The sequence below is a fragment of the Chenopodium album genome, chromosome 25 (assembly GCF_948465745.1).
Source record: "Chenopodium album chromosome 25, dcCheAlbu1.1, whole genome shotgun sequence".
Lineage (NCBI taxonomy): Eukaryota > Viridiplantae > Streptophyta > Magnoliopsida > Caryophyllales > Amaranthaceae > Chenopodium > Chenopodium album.
In genome coordinates this window covers 7,873,233-7,899,403 of record NC_137858.1, presented here as the reverse complement: position 1 = coordinate 7,899,403, position 26,171 = coordinate 7,873,233, and the positions used below count along the sequence as shown (strand labels likewise).

The 26,171-nt window shown below is 39.9% G+C and overlaps 2 protein-coding genes across 2 annotated transcripts; one reads left to right on the top strand and one right to left on the bottom strand.

Moving 5' to 3' along the window:
* The first annotated feature begins 4,791 nt into the window (after positions 1-4,791).
* LOC145613157 (cytochrome P450 83B1-like) lies at positions 4,792-8,558 on the top strand. Its single transcript, XM_081668219.1, has 3 exons — positions 4,792-5,560; positions 6,774-7,089; positions 7,926-8,558. Exons 1-3 carry the CDS (start codon positions 4,992-4,994, stop codon positions 8,532-8,534), a joined length of 1,494 nt encoding a protein of 497 aa, XP_081524345.1. The 5' UTR covers positions 4,792-4,991; the 3' UTR covers positions 8,535-8,558.
* On the bottom strand, positions 8,393-25,842 carry LOC145613156 (6,7,8-trihydroxycoumarin synthase-like). The gene is made up of 3 exons (XM_081668218.1): positions 25,274-25,842; positions 10,236-10,554; positions 8,393-10,043 (listed from the first exon to the last, which is right to left on the bottom strand). Exons 1-3 carry the CDS (start codon positions 25,840-25,842, stop codon positions 9,435-9,437), a joined length of 1,497 nt encoding a protein of 498 aa, XP_081524344.1. The 3' UTR covers positions 8,393-9,434.
* Between the last annotated feature and the right edge of the window lie 329 nt (positions 25,843-26,171).

Below are 26,171 nucleotides of genomic sequence, written 5' to 3'. Positions count from 1 at the left end.
TTTGGGCTTATCACTTTATTTATTTATTTTTTTTTTTTTTTGGTGACAATGGATAGTCACATTATTTTTGTTCCCAATGGGTTTGTTGATTTTAGGAAATTTTCACATTTGCTACCAGCGAAAGCATCCTGCTTCACATTTACTACCGCTTTAATTTTTTATTTTATTTTACTACCACATAAATCAGACTTTGTTAAAAATCACTACCATTTAACGGAATGGGCCCCAATATTTCATTAAATAATAATTTAATTAATTTTTTAAAAAATAAATAAATAAATAAAAATAAAAAACCTTAAAAAACCAAAACCCCCAGCCACAAAAACCACCAAACAACCACCTTCCCCCTCCCCTTTCCGGCGCCCAAAGGTTCCCCTGACGCCGGCGAACTCTGGACCACCACCACCAACACCATCGTAATCCCCAAACCCGGCAACTCCCCATACCACCACCACGACACCACCCTAACCCTCAAACCCAGACCACCACCACCGAAAGCCCTATACTCAGAACACCACAAACCACAAACCAAGCCTCCCTTCACCACCACACACAACACCACCGCGACAGCAGCAGTATGCGGCAGTAGCAAATCAAGGCAGCAGCAAATCAATTGCGGCAGCAGCAAATCGAGGCAGCAATTTGCATCAGCAGCAACGGCAATTTGTGGCAGCAGCAACAACCACCCTAAAACGGTGGGAAATCAGAGGAATGAGAGAGTTGTGGGGTCGTCTACGGCGGTTAAAGGGTGGCAATTGCGGCCAATCGCAACCAACGCTACCCTAAAACCCGTTTAGGGCGGTTTTAAGGGTGGTGTTTAGGTCCAAGGTCGGTTTTTTTGTGAGGGAGAGGGGGGGAGGGCATGGGATCGGGGCTAGAAAGGGGCTGCTGGTGGAGTCCGTGGCGGAAAGGGGCTGCTGGTGGAGTTCGCGGCTGCTGTGGGCTTCTTTGGGCGCCGACGTTGATGGGAAATGGAGGTTGGAATGTGGCAAAGAGGGTGGTTGAAGATGGAGTGGTGGCGGTGAGGTGTTTGGACGGTGGTTGCGCTTTACTAACGGAAATAGTAACGGCATCAGGCAAATGGTAGTGATATTTAAGATTTTGGGATTTGGGTGGTAGTAAAATAAAATAAAAAATTAAAGCGGTAGTAAATGTAAACCAGGGTGCTTTCGCTGGTAGCAAATGTGAAAATTTTCTTGATTTTATTAAGGAAGGGCATGTTCTCATACGTTGAAATTCAGTTCAGCTCAACTCCTAATTTCTTTCTTTTATAAAATATTCATTTCAGCTCTACTCGATTCAGTCAATGAGAACAAGCCCGAAGTTGATTCAAAATAGGTACTTCACGTCTTCACCACGCCCAACAAAAACAATAAATGTAACGGAGTATAAAATGAGAATATTCAAGTTTATCTTCAAGGGGTATTTTTGTAATCTCACATGTCAAGGAAAGGGTATATTTGTAAAACCCATGTAACGATGTTTATATGCATAGTTTCACTGCTGTTATCACCAAAAATTAATATCTCTATTGAAGCAAAATTATCTTCAAGCACAAGCATCTAATCAAGAGAGAGAGAGAGTTCACAAGCACACAACAAACACCTACCATATAGGGGTTAAGCATTCCATTAATCTTCTTCTTTATGATTAGGGTTTTCTTAAAATTTAGCAATGAAGCCGCCGGAATAAAGTTCTATTTCTCATTGAAGCATCTGAGCTCGGTAACCTTCAGAAGAACTGTACTCTGAAATTAATTTATTGGACTCAAGTTATTTTTACTAAGCTAGAACTATATTTATTGAATATTAATTTTTTTAAGTTAACCTGATCATGGCCTACATGTATATGCTCTTTATTAAAATTGTACTTTAATTAAAAATCAATTTTATCACAATAATATAGTGAAAACGAATCATAATAGTACAATATGTCAATTAATGTGTGGTTGGTGCACCCGGGTGAACCATGCGCATGATGCACCCGAAAAGAATATTAGGTATATTAAAAAGAAAATGGGGAAAAAAAAAGAACACGACAAAATTCAGCAATGAAGCCGTCGGAATAAAGTTCTATCTCTCATTGATGCAGCTGAGCTCGGTAACCTCCATTAAAAGCGTACTCTGAAATTAATTTTAGTAAACTGAAGTTATTTTTATTGAACTAAAATTATCTTTTATTGAATATTAATTTTTGTAAGGTGAACTGAATAGGGCCTAGCTACATATATGTTCTTTATTAAAATTGTACTTAAATTAAAAATCAATTTTATCACAATAACATAGTGAAAACGAATCACAACAGTACAATATGTCAATTAGTCAATATGTGATCCAAATTGCAAATGTGGATTGTGTATGGAGAACCATTTATATTAACAAATTATGAATTGCCAGCATTGTGTCATTGTGTATAGAGAATCATAAATGTGACAGAAACATACATGATTTGATCACAAATCAGATACCACTTCTCTTAAGAGTTAATTTAACACTCACCAACTTACAACACATTAATAAAGATTACCCTACATCTATAATTATACATTTATACTCTCTTGGTGCAAGATATTGATTAAGTACATGCATCAACATTCAACAATAGTTGAAGAATAGCAAGAAAAAGAAAATTAAGAAAATATGTTACTCCTCTTATTCATTGCATCAATCTTTCTCATTTATCTTCATCTAAAACACAAAAAATGTGAACCATTAAATCTACCACCTGGACCTAAAGGCCTTTCTATTATTGGAAACCTTCATCAATTTGACTTCAAAAACCCTCATCTCTACTTCACTAAGCTAGCAAAAATATATGGACCCATCTTTAGTTTTCGAATCGGGATTCGATCGATGGTTGTAATACAATCGGCTAATAAGTTGGCCAAAGAGGTGTTACAAATACAAGATAAAAACTTTTGTAACAAAATAGTAACGGTTGGTAAACAAAGGCTAAGTTACAATGGGTTAGATGTTGCTTTTGCACCATATGGTGAGTATTATAGAGAAATTAAGAAGATTTTAGTGGTTCATCTACTAAGTACTAAGAGAGTGGAGTCTTTCGCTCCGATTCGACACGAAGAAATCTCAAGGATCATTCAGAAGATTTCATATCTTTCATCTGAAAATAAAGTTGTCAATTTGAGTGAATTGTTGTTTAGATGTGCAAGCTCTACCATATGCAGGACCGCTGTACTCTCTTGCTTGCTCAAGCTAGCTAACCAATTATTTTTGTTTTATTATGAATAATTTGATAATCTCTACGTAATCTACTAGTAATTAGAAGGTGAACGCGTGTAACATGATGTTTGTTAAACGTTTATCACGTGATTCATGATGTTGATTTTTAAAGAAGATCTTGCCAAATAATTTAACGACTATCTCTGAAGCGTTACGTTAGATATTTAAAATAGTATAAAATTTTGAAATACACATCAAAATTACGCAATAATTTTTTATTTATTTTATCTAAATTATGCCACCAAAGCATCCGTTAATTTTTGCCTTTAAAAAAAATATTTATGTGTTTAATGCATACTTATAGAAAGAAATAATGTATGAAGTACCTTATAAACATTGTGCATGAATTAAATACATATGTACAAACATATAATTCAAAATAAAGAAAATGTGGGTCATTTATAAATAGATTTGGTTCGCAATAATTTATTGTTGAATCTAATATTAGGGTCATTATTATGTTTAAATGGTAAGCTAGTTTTCATTTTTTTTTTCAATTATATTATTATTAAATAATAGTTTTTATTGTAAACAATTAATTCCTAAGCTAAGTTAATTTGCTTTGCCAAGCTAATAAGTGAATTATCCTCCAATGGTTTAGCTATCACTTAAAACATATAAAAATTGCAATCTAGTCCCAAAAGCAGCCATAGAAGTTGCTTTAAAAGTCGTTTGTTCATAGGAAAATGCAAAATTGAAGAGAATATGGATGGAATTAATGCTCATTAAAAGAGAATTTCGGGAGCAAGGCTGAATTAATGCCTTTTTAATTTATTGCACTACTTTCCTTTAAAGAAGATTCACAAATATTATACCATATCCATTTTAATATTTTAAGTTATGTATACAATTACATAGGTAATTATTTCTCAAAAAAAAAAAAAAATTACATAGGTAATTATGCATTTTTACTTTACTCTCTCATCCTTTCTTCCGCAACCAAAAAATTTGTGCCCAACCCTTATGGTACGGTGTAATAATAAAAGAACGGAGAAAGTATACATAGATGATCTGTTGCTCATGATATAGCTATACTGTAGTACGCCTAAGTGAAGAAGAAACTTTAAATTGGGTCCCTCGCCTTGTGCAGCTGCTCAACCTGCACATGGCCTGGTAAGGGCCGCGCTTGGTTATCAATTGTGTGTGGAGTACCACGCATGTATTATGTATTGCCGCAATAAGTTGTCCATCGTGAATGGAGAACCATTTAAACGCTATCAACAATTGTGAAATGAGAACCATACATATACGCAAGTTTTTGATAATGTGTGCAAAACCATATAAACGAGTACAATTTTGTGTTGAAAAGTATTATGTTGGTACGAGTGTGTGAGGAGGACCATATATACACTAGCTACGATAGTACCACAATTGTGTGTGGTGATTGGTGAAGTACAACATTAGTAACATATGTTTTCACCAAAAAAACAAAAAAAAAAACGTTAGTAACATGTTTTGTGGAGAACCATATTATTGCGACAGAAACATATCATGAATTGATCATAAATCAGATCAGATACCACTACTCTTACGAATCTTTAATAATTAACAATGACTAAAGTATTTCCCAAAGGATGAGTCACTTACAAACTTTGTCTATAGGTTAAAATAAAAAAATAAAAAATAAAAAATTAACCCTACATGATCAATAATTATATATTTATACTCTCTTGCTATATATGCTTATATTAGGTGCATGCATAAATAGTTGAAGAATAGGAAGAAAAAGAAGAAAAAAAAAAGAGAAAAAACATGTTATTCCTCCTATCATTATTCTTCATTGCAGCAATTTCTATCATTTATCTTTATCTAAAACACAAAAAACATGAACCATTTAATCCACCACCTGGACCTAAAGGTCTTCCTATTATCGGAAATCTTCATCAAATTGACTTCAAAAACCCTCATCTCTACTTTACCAAGCTAGCAAATATCTATGGACCCATCTTTAGTTTTCGAATCGGGAATCGATCGATTGTTGTGATACAATCGGCTAAGATGGCCAAAGAGGTGTTACAAGTACAAGACAAAAACTTTTGTAACAAAAAAGTAATGGTTGGTAGACAAAGGCTAAGTTACAATGGGTTAGACGTTGCTTTTGCACCATATGGTGAGTATTTTAGAGAAATTAAGAAGATTTTTGTGGTTCATCTACTAAGTACCAAGAGAGTAGAGACTTTTGCTCCGATTCGACACGAAGAAGTCTCAAGGATCATTCAAAAGATCTCATCTCTTTCGTCTGAAAATAAAGTTGTCAATTTGAGTGAATTGCTGTTTAGATGTGCAAGCTCCACCATATGCAGGACCGCTTTTGGAAAGCGGTATGTATCTACTCTTGCCAAGGCTCGCTAGCTAATTATATTTACTTATAGATAATTTGATAATTTAGAAGGCAAATGTGTGTGCATGATGTTTATTTAATTGTTAGGGCCTGTTCATATTTACTTAATTTCAGTTCAGTTCAGTTCAGCTTCAATCAGTTCAGTTCAGTTCAGTTCAGTTCCAATCAGTTCAGTTCAGCTCTTAATTTCCCTCTCACATAAAATATTCATTTCAGCTTAATTCAGTTCAGTTCAGTTCCAATCAGTTCAGTTCAGTTCAGCTCCAATCAGTTCAGTTCAGTTCAGTTCAGTAAATATGAACAGGTCCTTAATCATGTCTTACAGTGCGGGTTTTTAGAAAATATATATTTGCATGTTTTTAATTTAATGCACATAGAGATAAAGAACATATTTCCTCTGTCTTTTTATAGTTGCAACATTTCTCTTTTCACACTTGTCAATGCATGTTTTCAATCGTTTATATCTTTAATTACCATTATACCAAAATTATAAAAATTTGATAATAATATTGTATATAAATCAATACGAATCTAACAAGATCTCACATGATTATATTTTCATTTAAGCATAAATCGTTAAAACGGGTCAAAGTGAAACAAGTGAACAGTGTAGAAGTCAAGCTGTTGTAACTATTAAAAACAACAGAGGAAGTATGTAGTATTTCATTATAAACATTATGCATGGTTTAAATACATTCGTACATATAAATACATTTATAAAGAAAATGTGGGTTAGGAAAAAGGAAAAACATTTTCCCTTACCTTTTCAAAAAAAAAAAAAAAAATGAAAAAAAGAAAGTGAAGTACATGAAATATACAGGTAATTAAAGATGTAAGTATAACATAGATGGTACGACTTTCAAGTCGATCTTTATGGTCATCATTTTAAATTACCCCCTATAATTTTAACTATGGAGTATTTAATAATTATTATAGCAAAGTCAACAAATTTTAGATTTTTTCTTTCTTTGAAGAAATAGATTTTTTCTTGCAAAGTTGTTAAATTATTAGTTAATGAAATAAGATATTTTGTAATGTTTTTCATTTCAAATTTATCTATCTAGTACTCCAATGACAATATTACTGATAATAAGGGTTTTTCAATATGCTAGCTAATAGTTGTTCAAATGAAATACGTGATGCTTATTTAAAAATAGAGGGAGTATTGATATTATTCGTCCTCTTATATACAGGTTCGAGGATGATGAAGGGATAAGGAGTAGGTTCCATGACCTTTTGACCGAAGCTCAAGCCATGCTCGCCGGCTTCTTCATTTCAGATTATTTCCCTTACTTCGGTTGGCTTGATAAGTTAACTGGAAAGTATTCAAAACTTGAGAAAACATTCAAGAAAATGGAAGAGTTTTATGAAGAGGTCATTGATGAGCATCTTGACCTAAAGAAGCATAAATTTGAAAGAGAAAACATGGTTGACATTCTGCTCCAACTCAAGAAAGAGCGTTGCTTTTCATTTGAGCTCACTCTGGATCACATTAAGGCAATGTTAATGGTAATTCTTCTTACACTAATAAATTATAATGCTAATTCAACAAAAAACAAGATGAGTGAGAAAATATAAAATTATTTTATTCGAGTGAGAAAACAAAATATATACTGATATAATGTTAAAATGAAAGGAAAAAATTTAATTTAAAATAATTAATAAATATTTAGCCAAAAAAAAAGAAATAAAAAATTTAAAAATTAATACTACCTCCGTTACAAGTTATGTGCAACGATTTGACATAAAGTAGAGAGGGAAAATGTCTAATCGTTGCACATAACCTGTAACGGAGGTAGTAGTAAAGGAAAAATGGAAGAAAAATTTTAAACCAGCAAATGATATGTGTCACTCCTCCTTTTTTTTTTTTTTATTTATTTTTTATTCCTATCACTTTTAATATTTCGTACTTCCTCCGTTTCTTTTTAGTTGAGAGGTTTCTTTAGTCACGTTTGCCACTGCATACATTAAACCATTAATATCTTTAATTAACAATTTCCAAAAATTGTAAAAAGTTGATATTTTGAAAATATATACGTCGTGACGAATCTAACAAGACCCCACATGACTATATTTCATTATGTATAACTCACAAAACATGATCAAAAGGAAACTGTAAAAAATACTCCCTCTGTCCCATAATTAGATTCCTACTTCTCTCTATTATGTGAGGAAATGAGGAATAAATGCTAGAAGTAAGAATCTAATTAAGGGACGGAGGGAGTAATATTTACTTTATTCTACAAATTAAATATAAAAAGATATGTTTCCTTAACAAGAAAACTACAACACCTGTAAGAAAATTAAAATACTACTCCTAACATAAAACTTTAACTGATTTTCAGGATATCATAGTAGCAGGAACTGATACTAGTACAGCTATGGTAATTTGGGCAATGACTATGATAATTAAAAACCCCGATGTAATGAAGAAAGTCCAGAATGAGCTTAGGAATGCAATTCAAAACAAAGGGTATATCGAAGATAATGATCTCTCCAATCTTGAATACTTTAAGGCACTAGTAAAAGAAACATTCCGATTACATCCAGCAGCTCCATTATTAGTTCCACGAGAAACATTGCAAGATTGCACCATAGAGGGATTTGATATTCAATCCAAGACTTTACTATATGTCAACGTATGGGCTACTGGTAGAGATCCAGAAATTTGGAAAGACCCCGATTCATTCAAGCCTGAGAGGTTTTTGAAAAATTCGATTAATTTTCTAGGACAAGATTTTGAGCTAATTCCTTTTGGTGCTGGAAGAAGAATATGTCCTGGCATACATCTTGGTGTTGCTAGCTTGGAAATTATGCTTGCCAATTTATTGTACTTTTTTGATTGGGAATTGCCTGGTGATTTAAGAAGGGACGACATTGACACTGATGTGCAACTTGGATTAACAATGTATAAAAAAATTCCACTTTGTCTTGTGGCAAATAAATATATTTAAGATGTTTATCAGGTTTAAAATAAATCTTGTAAAATCTTCAATATATCTAGTTCACATTAAATTATAGTGAACAATTAGTATTAAGGTCACTATGTTTAATTAATAATTTTATTAAATAAAGGTAGTTATTATATTAATTAAAAGGTGACGTGTCAAAATAGAGGTTATATAATGTTGAAAAAAAAGTCATTGTGCTATAATAAAGATCATATGCCTCAAAAAAAAAAAAAAAAAAAAATAAAGATCATAAAAATATTAATATACTTTATTATGATAGTTTTCAATGTAATAGTCAATCGTCGATACAGAGTATGAATTGTAAAGGTCTATATGTTAAAATAGGGTGTTATGTTCAACATAACATTGGTTTGACACATGTGAATTATCCCAGGTTCGCAAAAATATTAATATAAATAATCAAGTACATACAAGTTTTAATAAAAGTCGCTATGTTAGTTAAAATTAGAATTAGGGTCCCTAATCCCTATGTTCAACTTAATGTTGGACCTTAGGTTCAGTTAAGATTTTTCGTTAAAATCTTAAAATTATCTGCAATAATTACTTAATGACATCAATATCAAGGTGTTTAAAGGGAGTAAAAAAATAATAGGAAAAAAATAGGGGAAAAAAGTGGGCCCAAAATACAAACCAATTAAATGCTGCCAACAATAGTTGTATGTGAGTGGCCCACATACAACCATTGTATGTGTAACCTTTTCCGGTGTTTAAATTTGGTTACAAGTTTGTGTAAATCATAAAAATTAATTACATGCAATCAATACTTAATGACATCAATCAATAAGGTAAAGAGAACTAAAAGGTTTTATTTATTTATTTTTTTATTTTTTAGTACAACATTTAAATAGTATGCACAATTCACATACTCCACTTCATAACAAACTACGTGATTTTCCTAGCCAAAAGACAAAGTGGATCTTTCTTACTCATAACAAGACCAGGCAACGTATCAGTGTTGATGTCGTCCTTGCTCATACCATTAGGCAATTCCCATTTAAAATTATACAACAAATTGGCTAGTGCTAGCTCATAACTAGCTACACCAAGAACCATTCCCGGGCATATTTTTCTACCAGCCCCGAATGGAATAAGCTCGAAGTCGTTCCCTTTATAATCAATTGAACTCTCCATAAACCTCTCGGGCATAAATTTTTCTGGGTCTTTCCAATATTCGGGGTCTCTTCCAAGAGCCCATATGTTCACGTATACGTGAGTTTTGGGTAGAATGTCGTACCCTTTTATGTTACTTTTTTTAAGTGATTCTCGAAATGTTATTGGTGCTGCAGGGTGAAATCTTAATGTTTCTTTCACTACTGCCTTAAAGTATTTGCACTTTAAAAGATCGTCCATTGTGATACAACCCTTACTATCGGATAAATTATTCCGAAGCTCTTCTTGTACTTTACTCATGATTGTTGGGTTCTTAATTAGTTCAGTCATTGCCCAAATGACCATGATTGTACTCGTATCTGTTCCTGCTACAAATATATTCTGTGAAAGACGTACAATGTCAGTACTAAACGAGTTATTAACTTATTACTACCTCCGTTAATAGTTATCTGTAACTTCATGGTATTATTTGTGAGATATAAAAAATTCCAAAGTTACAGATAACCATTAACGGAGGTAGTATTAACAATCATGTTTTATGAATTTTAAATAAGATTTAATAGAACAAATTACCATAAGAATTGCCTTAATGTGATCCAAGGTAAGCTCAAATGAAAGGTTACGCTCTTTCATAAGTTGGAGCAGAACATCAATGACATCCTTTTGGTCAGATTCGAGTCGATTCGGGTCAAGATGTTCATCAATAATCTCTTCATAGAATGAATCCAAGTCGTTGAACACCTTGTCAAGCCTAGAGTTTTTTCCGGTCAGCTTATCAAGCCAGCCAATGGAAGGAAAATAATCAGCGACGAAGAAGGCCGTCGACATGGCCTGAAATTCATTAAAGAGGCTGTGAAATCTCCTTCTTTCAAATTCTTCTTCGTCTTCATAACTGTAGATACAAGTAAGAAAATTATTTTTGTAAAAATAGAATTTTAAGATTTTGCCAACATCAATTTTAAATATTTTTTTTTGTAACAAAGTACTCCCTCCGTGTTTTTAAGTGCTGCAATGAAACCTTTGGCACTATTCATTGAATGATGTCATGTAAAATGGTGACATTCATGTATAATGGTGATGTTAATATAATATTTTCAATTTGTCTAGCTATGTAAATGATTATTCCCTTCATCCGATCGTATATCATTCTCATATTTCATATTAAAGGTTGGACGAACTATTTCAAATTGATAATGGAAGCTACAACTTTATATTAGTCTCACATGAAATACATTCGATCCAACTACTTAACAAAAAGTAATAAAAAGTTAAAATTATATTGATTTGGGATCAAATAATTAAAATTTTGATAGTCAAAAATATATATTAGGACCGAGCAAATGAAAATATGAAATAGCACTAGGTTATTAGATGAATTGAGGAAAGTGTAATAATTACACTATTTCAAATACTAGACGTTGTGAATTAGCAAATGGGAAATTAAATAGTTGTGGTTATTTATTTAGATTTGATAGGACGATTAAATAGTTGCGATAATTTAGATTTGAAGGGGCCGGGCAATTAAATAGTTGCAATTATTTAGATTTGATGTGATGATTAAATAGTTATGATAATTTTAGCTTTGAAAGGAGTATATTTAATGATCTAGACAAATACTCCCTCCGTTCCAAAAAGAACGATCCATTTGGCCAAAACTTTGTCCCAAAAAGAATGACTCATTTGCATTAAAACACCCACCAATTTGCTATAATATTTGTGCAAAATTAGCTTCCCTATATAAAAATTTAATTTTCCATGTTATTTTATTACTTTCTCTCTCTATTTTTTTTACAAACCCCATGTAAATTTATCTTTCCAATATACTTTTACTTCTTTTTACTTAACTTTCTTAATATCCGCGTAATCAACCCAAATGGGTCGTTCTTTTTGGGACGAAGGGAGTAAAATTAGAGTAAAAATAGAAATTAATGACATTTTATCTTTATCTTATCTTGCTCATGACGATTATTAACCTTAAGGTATGGTAATGATAGATATTCAACTCTTCCCTCATCCGAAGCTTGATGGCAGCTCGAAGAATCCAAGGACACGTCTAATCATCCCACCACATCATCCAACACCCAGCCTTCCAAATACAGTAAATAAAAGTAACACATAACACATTATATCTTACCCGAATTGGCCGAATATTTGAAATTCTTTTTTTTTTTTTTTTTTTAATAATTCTATTTTAAATGACACTTTCCTTATCAAAATAATTGACATATTTGACATTTATTATTTGTATACTAGTCTGTTCACATTTACTGAACTGAGCTGAAATGAACTGAACTGATTGGAGCTGAATAGTTGTTTTTATTTTTTTTTATTTGTATACTAGTCTGTTCACATTTGTATCCCTAATTTTGATCATAGTTGTTTTTATTTTTATTTTTTTTAAATAACATATTAAAAGCTAAATTTTTCATGAAGTATATATGTTGTTAAAATGTCAAATATTTATTAATATCAAGTTTTATAACATTAATATTTTTGCATTTTTTTAACCAATGTTTAATTATGCACAGTTAAGGTCAATATAGCATATTGACATGTTGATTGGTTGTATCAATTATTTTGTGACAAAGAAAACATCATATATTTGGAGCTAAGCTAATAATTGAGCTATCGCGTCTGGTTCAAGTCGAGACAATACAAGTCGGATCATGCATTGGCAAGTACTTGTTTAATTTGAGTATATCTATCTAATGGGTTGAAATATGCGGAATAGTCATATATTCTATAGCGAACAGATTTACTATAACAATTTTGTATTATTAGACATATTATTGGCAAGTCAATTTGATTTGGGTCAATTTTTTGTCAAGTGGTTTTGTAAGTATTTTAAATTTTGGAACTGTATGGGTCCAATTTAGTCCAATTGGGCCTAGTCATTAAATGATCCAATCCAAAGCCCAAGGTCAAGGTTCAACTCTCCAGCCCATGCTAAAGTCAAGACCAGTTCTCAAAGGCAAGTCAATTGGGTCCAGGCCCACATCTCTCATATATGCCAAGGTATAAAAGCCATCAATGTGTCATTTTTCTAACAGAACGACAAAGCCTCAAGCAATTAATTCTCTTGCATAGCTTTCTCTCTCTACACATTGTACTAACTTTAGCATCGGAGGGGCCTTCCTCGGCAACACCCCCGAGGCTAGTTTACGTGTGCTTGCTGTGCAGGAAACCCTCGGTCCATCATCACTTGGACCGAGCCCAGTCTTCACCACCTCATTGGACCTTCGGCAAGGTCCCATTGTTTTCACCCGAAACAATTTGGCGCCGTCTGTGGGGAAGACTTTCAAAAATCTTTAAGCCAAATCTCTAGTCAGAATAATCTTGCAATCATCTTAGTAGCAATGGCTAAGAACCGCAAGACCAAAAGCCTTCGTCAAGGAGCAGGCGAAAAGCCTAAAACTCCTACACCATCACCTTCACCGGACCGGAACTCTCACAAGGGTACCAGTTCGGGAAGAAGGTCATTCGGGGAAGATTCCCTTTCTCCCGTAATTCACAACTCTCATCATAGGCCGAGTCCCTCTCGGTCTAGTAGAGATCAGTCCGGTCATAGGACTCATCCTGTGCCCCAAAGCCAACCATTGACTGTTCGCTCTCATTCCCACACTCAGCCGAGGACCCCTTTGACGGGGCCCAGCTCGGAGGAGGTGGCGAAAGCGCTGGCAGTGCTCATGGAGGCCATGAGGGCACAAAATATGCCTCCACCTCGCGATCGAACTCCTCCGCATACCCGGCATCAGCGGAGGAAGCTAGACCATGATGGTGGAAAACCTCATTCCTTCCGGGAACTGGAAAAGTGGGAAGAGGATACTTGGAGAACTGAAAGAGAGAGGAAAAAGAACCCTCAATTTTTCTCGCGATCCTCAACCTCTCGACCAGAAACGCATAAGAGCAGCAGCTCAGCTTCTCGACCAGATTCTGCTCGCTGAGAACGACCCGAGACTGTTCGCCGAAGCGTCCTCGACCGACTCGGCTGCAAGGAACCGAGTGTGCACAGCCGCCTCTCGTTCCCGGCAGCCGAGGCCCAAACTTCCCAGCCAGGGACGAAAACCACTCCTACCTCTCTGAGAGGGCGGAGCGCGGTCCCTTCGGCCAGGAACAAGGGCAAGGCCGTTATGCTACCCACCAGTTCCCCATTCGAGCAATGGATACTGGAAGAGCACGTGCCCACGGTTAAAATACCGTCGCACATCACATATGATGGGACTTCGGATCCGAAGGACCACATTGCCTCGTATGAGGCTCACATGCATCTTTGCCCCAGGTCCGAAGCGACTTGGTGCAAATATTTTCCAACCACTCTCAAAGGGGTCGCGCAAGCGTGGATCTCCAAGGGAGTAAAACAAGGCTCCATAACAGGGTGGGACGATCTGTCCTCCAAATTTAGGAGCAAGTTTTCCACGGCAAACCGCCGAGAGAAGACTACTGCAGAACTCATGGGTCTGCAACAGGGGGAGACCGAAAGCCTCCGGGACTACCTGACCCGTTTCAGCAACGAGTCATCCAGCGTCTCTCAGCTGGACCAGGGGTTAGCCGTTTTTGCAATGCAGAATGGCCTTCAGCCCGGGAAGTTCCTAGACTTCATGGTCATGCATACCCCGCAGACCTTGGAGGAAGCTCTGAATGCCTCGGATAAGTTCATCCGAGCCGAAGAGTGGAACAAAGCAAAAGCCCAACCCCAATTTGGGGGAGGGAAACAAAAACAAGGACCCTCGTCTGAAGGCCAAGGCCAAAAGGCAAAGGGAAAGGCGAAAGCCTCGGAACAATCTTCGGCCAACGAGTCGAAGAAGGAAAAATCTGCTCCTTTCCAGGGCAGATACGAATCTTACACTCCGCTCTCTCTTCCGCGCGCTAAGATTTACAGCGTGACGAAGGAGGAGCAGAGTTACAGAAAGCCGAGACCGCTCCCAGAGTGGTATCAGCGCAAGAATAAAAATCAGTGGTGTGAGTTCCATGAATCACCGGGACACAACACTGAAGAATGTATCCAGCTGAAGGACCAAATCGAGGATATGGTCCGGAAAGGGTACTTGAAAAAATATATCGCGGATCACCGCGAGAAAAAAGAGGCCGAGAAGCTTGAGAAAGACTCTCGGCAAGAAATTGACTTCCCCCGAAAGAACAGCAAAGCTGCGGAAGGAAAATTCCCTCCAATCCATGTTATCTCGGGAGGAATATGCTCTCGGAGGGAGCACAAACGTCACCTCAGGGCTCTGACCCATCAGGTGAATCATGCTGATATACAGCCACCCCAGTCACCGGTGCCGAACATGACGTTCACAGCCGCTGACTGTCGGGGGGTGACGTACCCTCACGAGGACCCGTTGGTGATAATCGCCACGGTGGCCAACCACGACGTCAGCAAAGTCTTAGTTGACGATGGTAGCGGGGCAAATATTTTGTTCCGGAAGGCCTACAATCAAATCAAGCTGAAGCCCAAGCACCTCACGCCGGTACCCTACCCGGTATCCGGATTCAATGGGGCTTCAACTTATCCTGATGGGAAGGTCCTACTTCCTGTCACTATCGGCTGCGACGAAGCAGCTAGGAATGTCATGACCGAATTTCTGGTCATCGATGCTCCTTCAGTATACAACGTGATCTTGGGGAGACCCATAATTCACGAGATCCAAGGGGTTGTCTCAACCTATCATCAGCTGATGATTTACGTTTCAGACGCCGGCTTCCCCGAAAGGATCCAGGGCAGCCAAAAGGAAGCCCGAAGGTGCAACTACCTCAAGCCATCCACTAGTCGCCCAGAAAGCGATGATGAGGATGAGGAGGAGAAAGAAAAAGAAAAAGAGCCGAGCACGAAGAAGCCGAAAGGCCTAAGTGCTTCGGCACAAGGTTCTGTACCTAAAGAAAAAGGGTCAGAAAAAGAAAAGGCAAGCTCTTCATCTGAGCCGAAAGACTCAGAGAGCCAGCCGAAGAAAAAGTCTGGGACACCTGCTGACATAGACAGCAGGCCAGATAGCGAAGAGTCTGGCCCCGCTTCAATGGAGCTAGACCAGCAGACCGAAACGGTCGAGTTGTCCGAAGGAGACGCTGACAAATGTGTAGCAATCGGGATGGACCTTGATCCGAACACCCGTTGTGAACTTATTCAGCTCCTCCGGGACAACAGAGATGTGTTTGCTTTCTCGGCAGCTGATATGCCCGGGATAAGTCCAGACCTCATCTCCCATAAGCTTAACGTCGACCCAACATGTCGGCCAGTTAAGCAAAAGAAGCGGAACTACTCCGCAAGTAAGAACCGAGACATCGCAGCCGAAGTCAAAAAGTTACTGGATGCAGGTTTCATCGAACCTTGTCAGTATCCAGAATGGCTGGCAAATGTGGTGATGGTTCAGAAGGCTAATGGTACCTGGAGAATGTGCGTTGACTTCACGGACCTAAATAAGGCTTGTCCGAAGGACTTTTATCCCTTGCCGAGAATCGATCAGCTAGTCGACTCGACAAGTGACCATGCCTTGCTTAGTTTCATGGACGCATTCTCGGGGTATCATCAGATCTTTATGCACCCCGACGACCGAGCAAAGACGGCATTCGTCACGAACGCCGGGGTGTACAATTACAAAATGATGCCCTTCGGATTGAAAAATGCGGGGGCAACTTATCAAAGGCTGGTGGATCAGGTTTTCGCCGATCAAAAGGGCCGAAACATGGAAGTCTATGTGGACGATTCAATCGTCAAAAGCAAAAAATCTGAGGACCATGTTAATGACCTGGCCGAAACCTTCGCCACCTTAAGAAAGCATCAGATGAAGCTGAATCCGAAGAAGTGTGTCTTCGGCGTGAAGTCAGGAAAATTCCTGGGATTCATGGTCAGCAAAAGGGGGATTGATGCCAATCCCTCCAAAGTCAAAGCAGCTCTAGATCTTCCCGAGCCAAAAACAAAAAGGGACGTTCAGCGGCTCACCGGAAGAATGGCAGCTCTCTCGAGGTTCATTTCTAGAGCTTCGGACAAGGGGTTACCTTTCTTCAAAGCCCTGAAACTCCCAAAAACAAAGGAGCTCGTTTGGGAAGAAGAGCAAAGAAAAGCCTTTCAGCAGCTTCGAGAGCATCTGGCTCAGCTCCCAACATTGGCAAGCCCAGTAGAGGGAGAGACTTTGTACTTATACGTGGCTGTTAGCCCGGCCGCTATCAGTGCAGTGCTGCTGAAAGAAGAGAACAAAATTCAGCAACCGATCTACTTCGTCAGTCACACTCTGACGGATGCCGAGACTCGCTACCCTCTGCTTGAAAAAGTTGCCTTCGCAGTAGTAGTAGCTGCTCGGAAGCTGAGGCCCTATTTTGATTGCCATCAGATAGTGGTCTTAACTGATCAGCCGCTGGAAAAAGTTCTCGGCAAAGTCGAAAAATCCGGTAGATTGGCCAAATGGGCTTTTGAACTCACTGAGTTCAGCATCAGCTACCAGCCGAGAACAGCCATCAAGGCTCAAGCTCTAGCGGACTTCTTGGCCGAATGCTCGTACCAGGAGACGTTAGACGATGAAAATAAAATCTGGACCGTTTTCACGGATGGATCCTCCACCGTAAATGGTTCGGGGGCAGGGGTAGTTATAACCTCTCCCGAAGGCAAATCTTTTGAGTATGCACTCAAATTTTCTTTCAAGTCTTCGAATAATGAAGCTGAATATGAGGCAGCAATCGCCGGCCTAGAATTGTGCATCTCATTGGAAGCCGATCATGTCTGTCTAAAGACAGACTCTCAGTTGGTCGCAAATCAGATCCGAGGCGAATACGAGGCCAAAGAGCCCTCAATGGTAGCCTATCTCGCAAAGATCAAAGCAACTATTGCGAAACTGAGAACTTTTGAAGTTCAGCTGATCCCAAGGGGTCAGAATGCTCAGGCCGACGCACTCTCCAAACTTGCCAGTTCAACTCTTACTGAGCTGAACAGATCTGTGTATGTGGAAGTGCGCCGAGAAAGAAGTGTCGACGAAGCACCTGAAGTGTGTTGCGTCGACCCAGAACCTAGCTGGATGGATCCCATCCTAGCTTTCAAGCTTCGGGGAGAAATTCCCGAAGACAGAATTTTGGCCTCCAAACTGAAGAGAACTAGCTCAAGGTTCATCGTCTTCAGAGGAGAGCTTCTGAAAAAATCCTTCTCAGCCCCGTTGCTGAAATGCGTGGGACCAACAGATGCAGATTACATCCTTCGGGAAATTCACCTCGGCATCTGTGGAAACCACATCGGGGGAAGGACCCTAGCCCATAAGGCTTTGAGGGCCGGATATTACTGGCCCACCATGATCTCAGACGCTAAGGAGCTGGTCAGAAAATGTGAGAAATGTCAAAAATTCGCACCAGTCATCCATCAGCCAGCTAGAGACCTTCAGCCGATCCTCAATCCGCTCCCATTTGCCCAGTGGGGGCTGGATATTTTGGGACCTTTTCCAGATGCACCTTACCAAAAAAGATGGTTAATAGTCGGCATTGACTATTTCAGCAAATGGATTGAGGCTGAAGCAGCCTCGAATATCACAGAGCAAACCGTCAGGAAATTTATCTGGCAGAATATTATTACTCGCTTTGGTATTCCGAAGGTTTTTGTCTTTGATCATGGGAGGCAATTTGATAACCTACCGCTGAGGCGGTACACAGATCAATTCGGCATCAAATTGGCATATTCAGCAGTGTGTCATCCACAAAGTAATGGCCAAGCCGAAGCTGCAAACAAGCAGATCCTCAACGCTTTGAAGAAAAGGGTTGAAGATCAAAAGTCCAAGTGGATAGAGGAGCTTCCAGGAACCCTCTGGTCACTTCGGACAACTGAAAAAGAGGCAACGGGCTGTTCACCTTTTGAGCTGGTGTATGGCGCCGAAGCCGTTCTGCCAGTGGAAATCGGCTCTGAAAGTTTAAGAGTGCACCATTTCTCGGCTGAGAACGAACAACTTATGAAGGAATCCCTTGATTTCCTCGACGAAGTGAGGGACTCAGCCCGAGACAGAATGGCTGCTTATAAGCAGAGAATCAGCAAATTTTACAACCGAAGGGTCCACGCAAGGCCTCTCAGAATTGGAGACCTTGTCCTTCGGAATGCTGCTGCAGTTCAGAAAAGCCGAATCCATGGGAAACTCTCAGCTGCATGGGAGGGACCCTACGAAATTTATGACGAGCTTCAGCCAGGGACATACCGACTTCGGCAGTTGGATGGAACTGAGCTGAAAAATCATTGGAATGCTGATGTGCTTAAGAAATATCATGTATAAACCCTTCGGGGCGAAAAATCTTTGTAAGTACATTTTGAATCGTTAATGAAAGGCCTCAGAGCCACCATTTCCACAACGATTTGCAACATTTCATGCTTTCAAGTTTTCATTTTGCTATCTACTCTTTAAGGGCTTTTATTCAGCCCTATCTGAAACCTTCGCCTTCGGGCAACTGGGTTTCAAATTGCTGACAAGCTCGTCTTTTTAAAGAACCCTGGTCTTTCAGCTGAAGTTCGACTTCAGTAAGACTTGTTCTCCAAAGACAATGAGTCCATGGACAAATCTGGGATATTGCCTTAACTGAGCCCCGTATCCCAGAAAGACACTGTCCGAGACATTGCCTTCAGTTGGCCTTGTGTTTCGGGTATCCATTTTTATAGATAGACAGAAAATCAAGCATAACAACTATTAAAGTTTTTTATCTCAGCCTCATCTGGAACCTTCGCCTTCGGGTAACTGGGTTCTAGATTGCTAACAAATTTGTCTTTTGAAGGAACTCCAGTCTTTCAGCTGAGGCTTAGCGTCAGCAAGACTTGTTCCCCAAGACTCTATGGACAAATCTGAGGTACTGCCTTAATTGAGCCTGGTATCCCAGAGGGCCACTATCTGAGACCTTGCCTTCAGTTGGCCCTGTGTCTCAGATACCCATTTTTATTCAGCTTTGTCTGAAGGATTAAAACCCAACTCAGTAATCCAAAGACTTGGATCTTCAGATTACTGGGGGGGCAAGGAGCCCTGTCAGTGCAAGTTCATCTTCAGCAAAGTCTTCAGCTGAAAGCTTTGTACTTAGCAAATTTTGCTACAATTTCTCAAATTCAGAAAGAGTAAAGCATTCAAAATAAGACAGAGCAGTTGAAGAAAAAGCATCAGATTAATGAGAACAATGCTCAGAAAATGAGCTACAAATTCAGATGTTCAGAAAAAATATCGGCAGCCGTCCACAAACGGAAAATAACAGCTGCCGAGGTACACGCAAAAGCAATAAAGCAGTTTGTACATCAAGGCAAGCTGAAGCAAAAGGATACAAGGCAAAAAAATAATTCAGGAGCGGCAAGTCTAAAGTTGAGCGCACGATGAACCGCAAGATTCTGAAGACGACTGCCCGATTTCCTATGCTTCAGCCTGAGAATCAGACTGATCGGCAATGCTGGCTTCAGCCCCAGCAGCAGATGAAGCAGGCCGCGCACCCTGCTGAGCCTCCCTCTCTTCGAGTTCCCTCTCTGCTTCTTCCTCAGCTTCCTCAGCTGCAAGAATCTCAGCTTCGGCCGGAGTTGGAAACTTCATGTGGGGATCTTCTGAATTCTGGATCCACTCAGCACACTTGGACCAGTCCAGATTTGGCTCAGCATGGAGACAGAGTCTTCGGCACACCCTAAGCCCGTTCGTGAATCCCATCTCATACTCTTCTTGAGTATAAATACGGGTCTTGAGCAGGGCCTCAGCATCTGCCAGCTTCTTCTGTACCTCCTCCAAGCTTTTCTTGGATTGATTCAGCTCTTCAGCGAGCTTGGAGGAAGCACTTTTCTGCTTGTTCAGCTCTTGCTGAACCTCTGAAGTTTTGGCCTTCAGCTGAGCCAGCTCATCATTTTTGGCCCTTAGCTGATCCTCAGCCTCTTGAAGCCTGGCTCTCTCAGCATCAGCATCAGCAGCAACTTCTGAGAGTTGGACGTTCTGGGCCTGGAGCTTTTCTTCAGCAGCCATTCTACTGGCTTCCGAAGCTTCTAATCTTTGCTGCACCTCAGCTTGTGCAGTAACTCCGTCCCTGATTCGGCTTTCAATGACAGCCTTGAATTTAGTGACGTCCACTCCCAAGTGGTCTCGGAGGAAGTTCTCCCCTTCTATCAGCGGGGGAAAAACCTCCTCTTCCATGGCAGTGCAGAAGGTCTGGAGGGCTTCAGCGGCCTTCCTCTCATATTCTTCTCCTTCCTTCTGCTTTTCTTCGGCTGCTGCCTGCTTCAGCTTGGCAAGCTTCAGCTCTTCAAGAGCCACCTTCCGGGCATGCTCAGCCTCATCAACCCTATCTTGTAGGGAATCTATCAGCTCTACAGTGAGAGTCTGATTGTGCACAAACTGAAAAGCAAAGGCACAACTCAAAAAAAAAAAAAAACAAAAGACTTCAAGCTGAAGAACTAGATAGAAAAATAAGGGCAAGTGTAAGAATTTACCTGCATCATCAGCAGCTGATTCATCCTTGCAGGGTCTGGGACAGATCTGCTGGATTCCCCTATCCCAGCAGTGGCCTTCAGCGACCAGGCCCTTGCCCTGTCTACTTCGGACATCCCAGCAAAATTGCCGAAGTAGACTTCTGCACCTTCTCGGTTCTGACCCCATATGGTGTCCCAGATACGATCTGGAATTGGAATTCGGGGGGCCGAGAACCCCATGTCTGCAGAATGCAGCGTCTGGAAGGAGGGAAAAGAAGACTCAGGAACTTCCTGAACCCTTTGAGGTTCAGCACCTTCTTCTTCAGCGGTCTTCTCTTCCTTTTCAGCAGAGTCGATGACGATGACTTCTGCTTCCCCTTCAGGTTTGAGGACGAGAGCCTCAACCTCTCTAGCTATGTCAGCTGAGAAACCCTCAGCAGCGGGCTTCTCAGCGCTTTCAGCTTTGTGCCCTGCGGCACTATCAGCCATCCCCTCAGCTGGGACCCCTCCCTTCGGATCGGGAGTCTTCTGGTCCACCTCCACCTCAGGAGGTGGGGGAGGGGTTTGCGGTGGGGATTGTGGTGGTGGTGGGGGAGCCCTCGGCTGTTCACCGCCTTCCTCAGGCTCCCTGATGTTTATTCCGGCGGGCCTCGGCCCCGTTGGGAAGTCGTGAGGGCCGATGATGGCCATCCGTCTCCTCCTTTTCCGAAGGGGCTGCTCGTCCATCTCAGAGTCTTCGGAGTCTTCGGGACGAGCAGGAGCTTTTCCTTCTCTCTGTTGTTTGCTCCCTTCGGACTGCAAAAAACAGGGGGGGCAAGAAAGGTGTGAGTAAAAAAAAAAAAAAAAAAAAAAGAAGAAAAAAGAAAAATTTTGCTGAAGCCAAAAAGCTAGGCATAAACTCACCGAGGTCTCCAGCAAAGCCTCGTCCTCCTTTTCGGCTGCCTCCGCTGCTGCTTCCGCTTCAGCAGCTTGGGAGGACCCTTCTCCTCCTTCCAAAACTTCAGCAGCTCGTGCAACCTCTTCGGCAGTACGAGCAGCTTCAAGCTCTTCGTTCAAAAGCTGACCCCAAGGATCTCTCTTCTTCCACCAAGGCTTCTGCCGCAAATAGTGGTCTGAAGACTCGATCAGGAAGTGGGTAGGGCCCAGATGGACAGGACGATCCTCGGACGGAGTAATAGAAGGGGCTCGGTCCAAGATGTTTCGTGCTTGGTCAACGCCGAGACGATCGTAGTCGATCTTGGCAGTGACCTCGTTCAGCACTGCACAAAGAAAATGAGCACGAGTTAGTTCAACAACGTCAAAGTGGCGAACAAAGTGCAAAAGCAGTAAAATAAAGTAAAGGGCTTCAGCCTCAGCCGAAACAGCTTACCATCTCTGAACTTTCGGCTGAGGCCGACAGCAGCAAGCATGTGCTCCTGAAAGATGTAGTGGTTATCAGGGAGCCAAGTTGCTGGAATGGTCTTCAGACGACCCCTTCCAGATGGGTTCTCAACCTTCCCGAAAATGTTGGCCTGCTCGAGGTTGCAATCACCTCGGCCATCGTTCTCTAAGGGGCCCAGACTGAGCATTTCTGGGTCAGGGTTGGAGAGATATCTCGGCGCACTGAAGACATGGGGATGGTCAGGATCTGTGGGCGCCCTAACCCAAATCCACTGGCCTCTCCAGTCCTTGTCCGAAGAATCATTCGGCCACATTGTCAGATGTCCTTGCCGAGACTCGATTCTAAACCACCCAGGACCATGGTTCTCATGTCCACTCTGGACGTTCGGCACCAGCTTGTGGATCTTCTTAAAACAGTGCAAGTTGGGATTATATTTCATGAACTTGCAGACCCAGAGGTATGTCATCACCCTTCGGATGCTGACAGGAGTTAGCTGACACAAGGAGACCTTGTAATGTATCAGCAAATCTCGGACAAATAAGTCCAAGGGGAACCTCAGCCCATACTGAAGCTGCCTAAGGTACACCCCTACATACCCCGGGGGCGGACGATGGATTCTATCAGATGCATCAGGCATTCGGCACCAATATCCATCGGCCTCCATTATGCCGTAGTGCAACTCAACTTGTTCAGCGAACCGATACTTTTCGGCTTCCAATATCCACCAGGAGTATGGGGCATTCTTTATCATAGCCGAGGCAACCTCGGGATCCTCCCACTCCTGATACCCGGGGAGAACGTCCCAAAGAACAGCAGGAACCACTTCGTCCTGCCCGGAAGTGCTCGGACCCTCCGTCCCTTCAGGAGGCGCCGACGAAATCGGAGTTGCCCTAATTCCTTCGGCAGGTTCGGACACAGCTTGTCCGTTCCATGTCCCAGTCCTATTCCGAGGATCTGGGATCGGCCTTGCTCTTCTAGGAGCACGGGCTCTACCTCTAACTCCTCTCGCCATTAAAGTTTCGAAGAAAATCGAAAGAAAAGGGGGAAGGAGTTCAAATCTGAAGAAAATCAATCAAAAATCAGAGAAAATTACCTTTATCTGAAGCAGAATTCGCCGATCTACTGGTTCGGAATGATGAATTTCGGTTTCTAAGCTTATTTCTCGGGGATTCAGCGAAGTTTCGATACGGATTCAAGGGTTCTCGTGCGGGGTTCAATTCTGTGTGGGTGAAGAAATGAGGAAAGAGTGCGTATCTCTTGGTTTTATTTCCAGAAATGGGAATTTTAAGAGGTTCACGCTTAAAATTGCTCTTTAATTCCTCGTTAAGTAACCGTTAAGAACGTTTCCCGCAATCTGATGACCCATTATCCGTCCAACTTCCTCCATTATCCATTTAACCGTCATCATTTCACTAATTGCGGTTTAAATTCAAATCCTTGGATTAATTAAATCATTTACTTCCCTCCTTTTTCTGGTTAATCAAACCCGACCCGTCATTCTTCCAAATCGGGTCTGGGGGGCAAGTTGTATGGGTCCAATTTAGTCCAATTGGGCCTAGTCATTAAATGATCCAATCCAAAGCCCAAGGTCAAGGTTCAACTCTCCAGCCCATGCTAAAGTCAAGACCAGTTCTCAAAGGCAAGTCAATTGGGTCCAGGCCCACATCTCTCATATATGCCAAGGTATAAAAGCCATCAATGTGTCATTTTTCTAACAGAACGACAAAGCCTCAAGCAATTAATTCTCTTGCATAGCTTTCTCTCTCTACACATTGTACTAACTTTAGCATCGGAGGGGCCTTCCTCGGCAACACCCCCGAGGCTAGTTTACGTGTGCTTGCTGTGCAGGAAACCCTCGGTCCATCATCACTTGGACCGAGCCCAGTCTTCACCACCTCATTGGACCTTCGGCAAGGTCCCATTGTTTTCACCCGAAACAGGAACTATTAATAATGATTAACATACTTTGTAGTTTTAGAAGAAATTTCAAAGATAGAACAAATATATGATCAAATAATTTTGTATATATGTTAAATTTTGAATTGAATAATCAAATACAAGTCAATTTAATTAGATTAACGTATACAAGAAGAAATTTTAAAGATAGCAAAAATGAATAAATAACACCGTACACTTTCTTCATTACTACATTTTGAATTAATGGTCATGGCCCACATTATTACGGAGCATATTACTTCTATTTGAACTTTTATCCTACTTTTCATTCGCATCACCAATATTTGAGACAAGTGGACTATTTTCGCCATTTAAAGTTTTAGTTGACTAATGCATAACTTAAATCATGAACTAGTGAGTAGCCCGGGCGTTGCCCCGGGTTGCTACTATTGTAGACGTGCAATCGATAAATTTTTAAAAATTGTATAATAATTATTATTGTCAAACTAAAATTGAGTTTAATTTTTTAGTATATTTTATTTTAATTGAATCTTGTGGTTTGCACTTATATATTTTTTATTACATATTAATAATATACTTGATAATTGGCTTAGATGGTGAAATGGTTATTTTTGTTATAATTCCAGTTTTAGACTCCCGCAGACTCCCCCTTATCCTTATGTTTTTATATTCAGTAATGTTGGTTGGTTGGGTGATGTGACATTGTTTGAGGGATGATGTGGCATCATGAGACATTGGAAAGATGACGTGGCACAACAAAAAAAGAGACTGCGTGGCATATCGACGTTCTTAGGAACACCTTTTAATATATAGTATAGATAGATATCCCCTAAAAAAAACCTTTAATCAAGAATATTTATAGTCATTTGCTTAGTAAAAATTTATAGCATAAAAGTGCAATTGATGCAAGTATTAAAGAACGAGGAAATACTTACATACCTCCTACCAAAGGCAAGCCTGCATATATTGGAGCTCGCAGAAAGAAACAACAATTCACTCAAATTGACAACTTTAGAAGCAGAAGCAAGAGAAGAAATCTTACGAATAAGCCTTGAAAATTCATCTTGTAGAATAGGAGCAAAAGACTGCACTCTCTTTGCACTAAACAAATGAAGAGCACAAATCTTTCTTATTTCTCTAAAGTACTCGAAATCTTTCGCATACATTATGTCTGAACCATTATAACTTAGTCTTCGCATCCCAACTGATATAGGTCGATGGCAAAAGCTTAAGTCCTGCGTTTGCAGGACTTCTTTTGCCATCGTAGATGATTGAATAACAACAACGTTTTTACTTCCAAATCGTAGTGTGTATATAGGGCCATAGATCTTAGCGAGATTTGCAAAAGATAAGTGTGGTTTCGTGAAATCGAATTGGTGTAAGTTTCCGATAAAGGGAAGGCCTATAGGTCCGGGTGGAGGATGAAATGGATCATTTTTTTCGTGTTTTGTAAGAAGATGAAAAATAAGAGAAAGGGTTGCAAGGAAGAAGAGGAGAATAATTAGCATTATTTCTTATGGATTTATGGTGTCTAATGTGTTTGCTTCATGTCTTGGTCGAGTGACTAGCTATATAAATGTCATGCAAGTGGTCATGCAAGTGCATTGGTTAATAGTACATGAGGAAATATTAAGTCAATTTTCTAATAACTTCTAGGTACTTTGAAAAAGATCTCAGCAACTTGCAAACTCTCAATCCTAATTATTTATAATTTTCATTGATTTAACTTTTTGACATTTTCGTAAATTATATTTACTTCTGTTTATGTAATCAAATGAACTATGGATTTACACCTAAAGAAATATGCATAAGAACATACATATTATTATTATGCCTT

Coding starts and splice junctions, on each gene's coding strand:
- LOC145613157 (XM_081668219.1), top strand. CDS start 4,992: ATGTTATTCCTCCTATCATTATTCTTCATTGCAGCAATTTCTATCATT. Junction 5,561..6,773: donor AGGACCGCTTTTGGAAAGCG/GTATGTATCTAC, acceptor TCTTATATACAG/GTTCGAGGATGATGAAGGGA. Junction 7,090..7,925: donor ACATTAAGGCAATGTTAATG/GTAATTCTTCTT, acceptor ACTGATTTTCAG/GATATCATAGTAGCAGGAAC.
- LOC145613156 (XM_081668218.1), bottom strand. CDS start 25,842: ATGCTAATTATTCTCCTCTTCTTCCTTGCAACCCTTTCTCTTATTTTT. Junction 10,555..25,273: donor AGGCTTGCCTTTGGTAGGAG/GTATGTAAGTAT, acceptor TTGTATCTACAG/TTATGAAGACGAAGAAGAAT. Junction 10,044..10,235: donor ACATTAAGGCAATTCTTATG/GTAATTTGTTCT, acceptor CGTCTTTCACAG/AATATATTTGTAGCAGGAAC.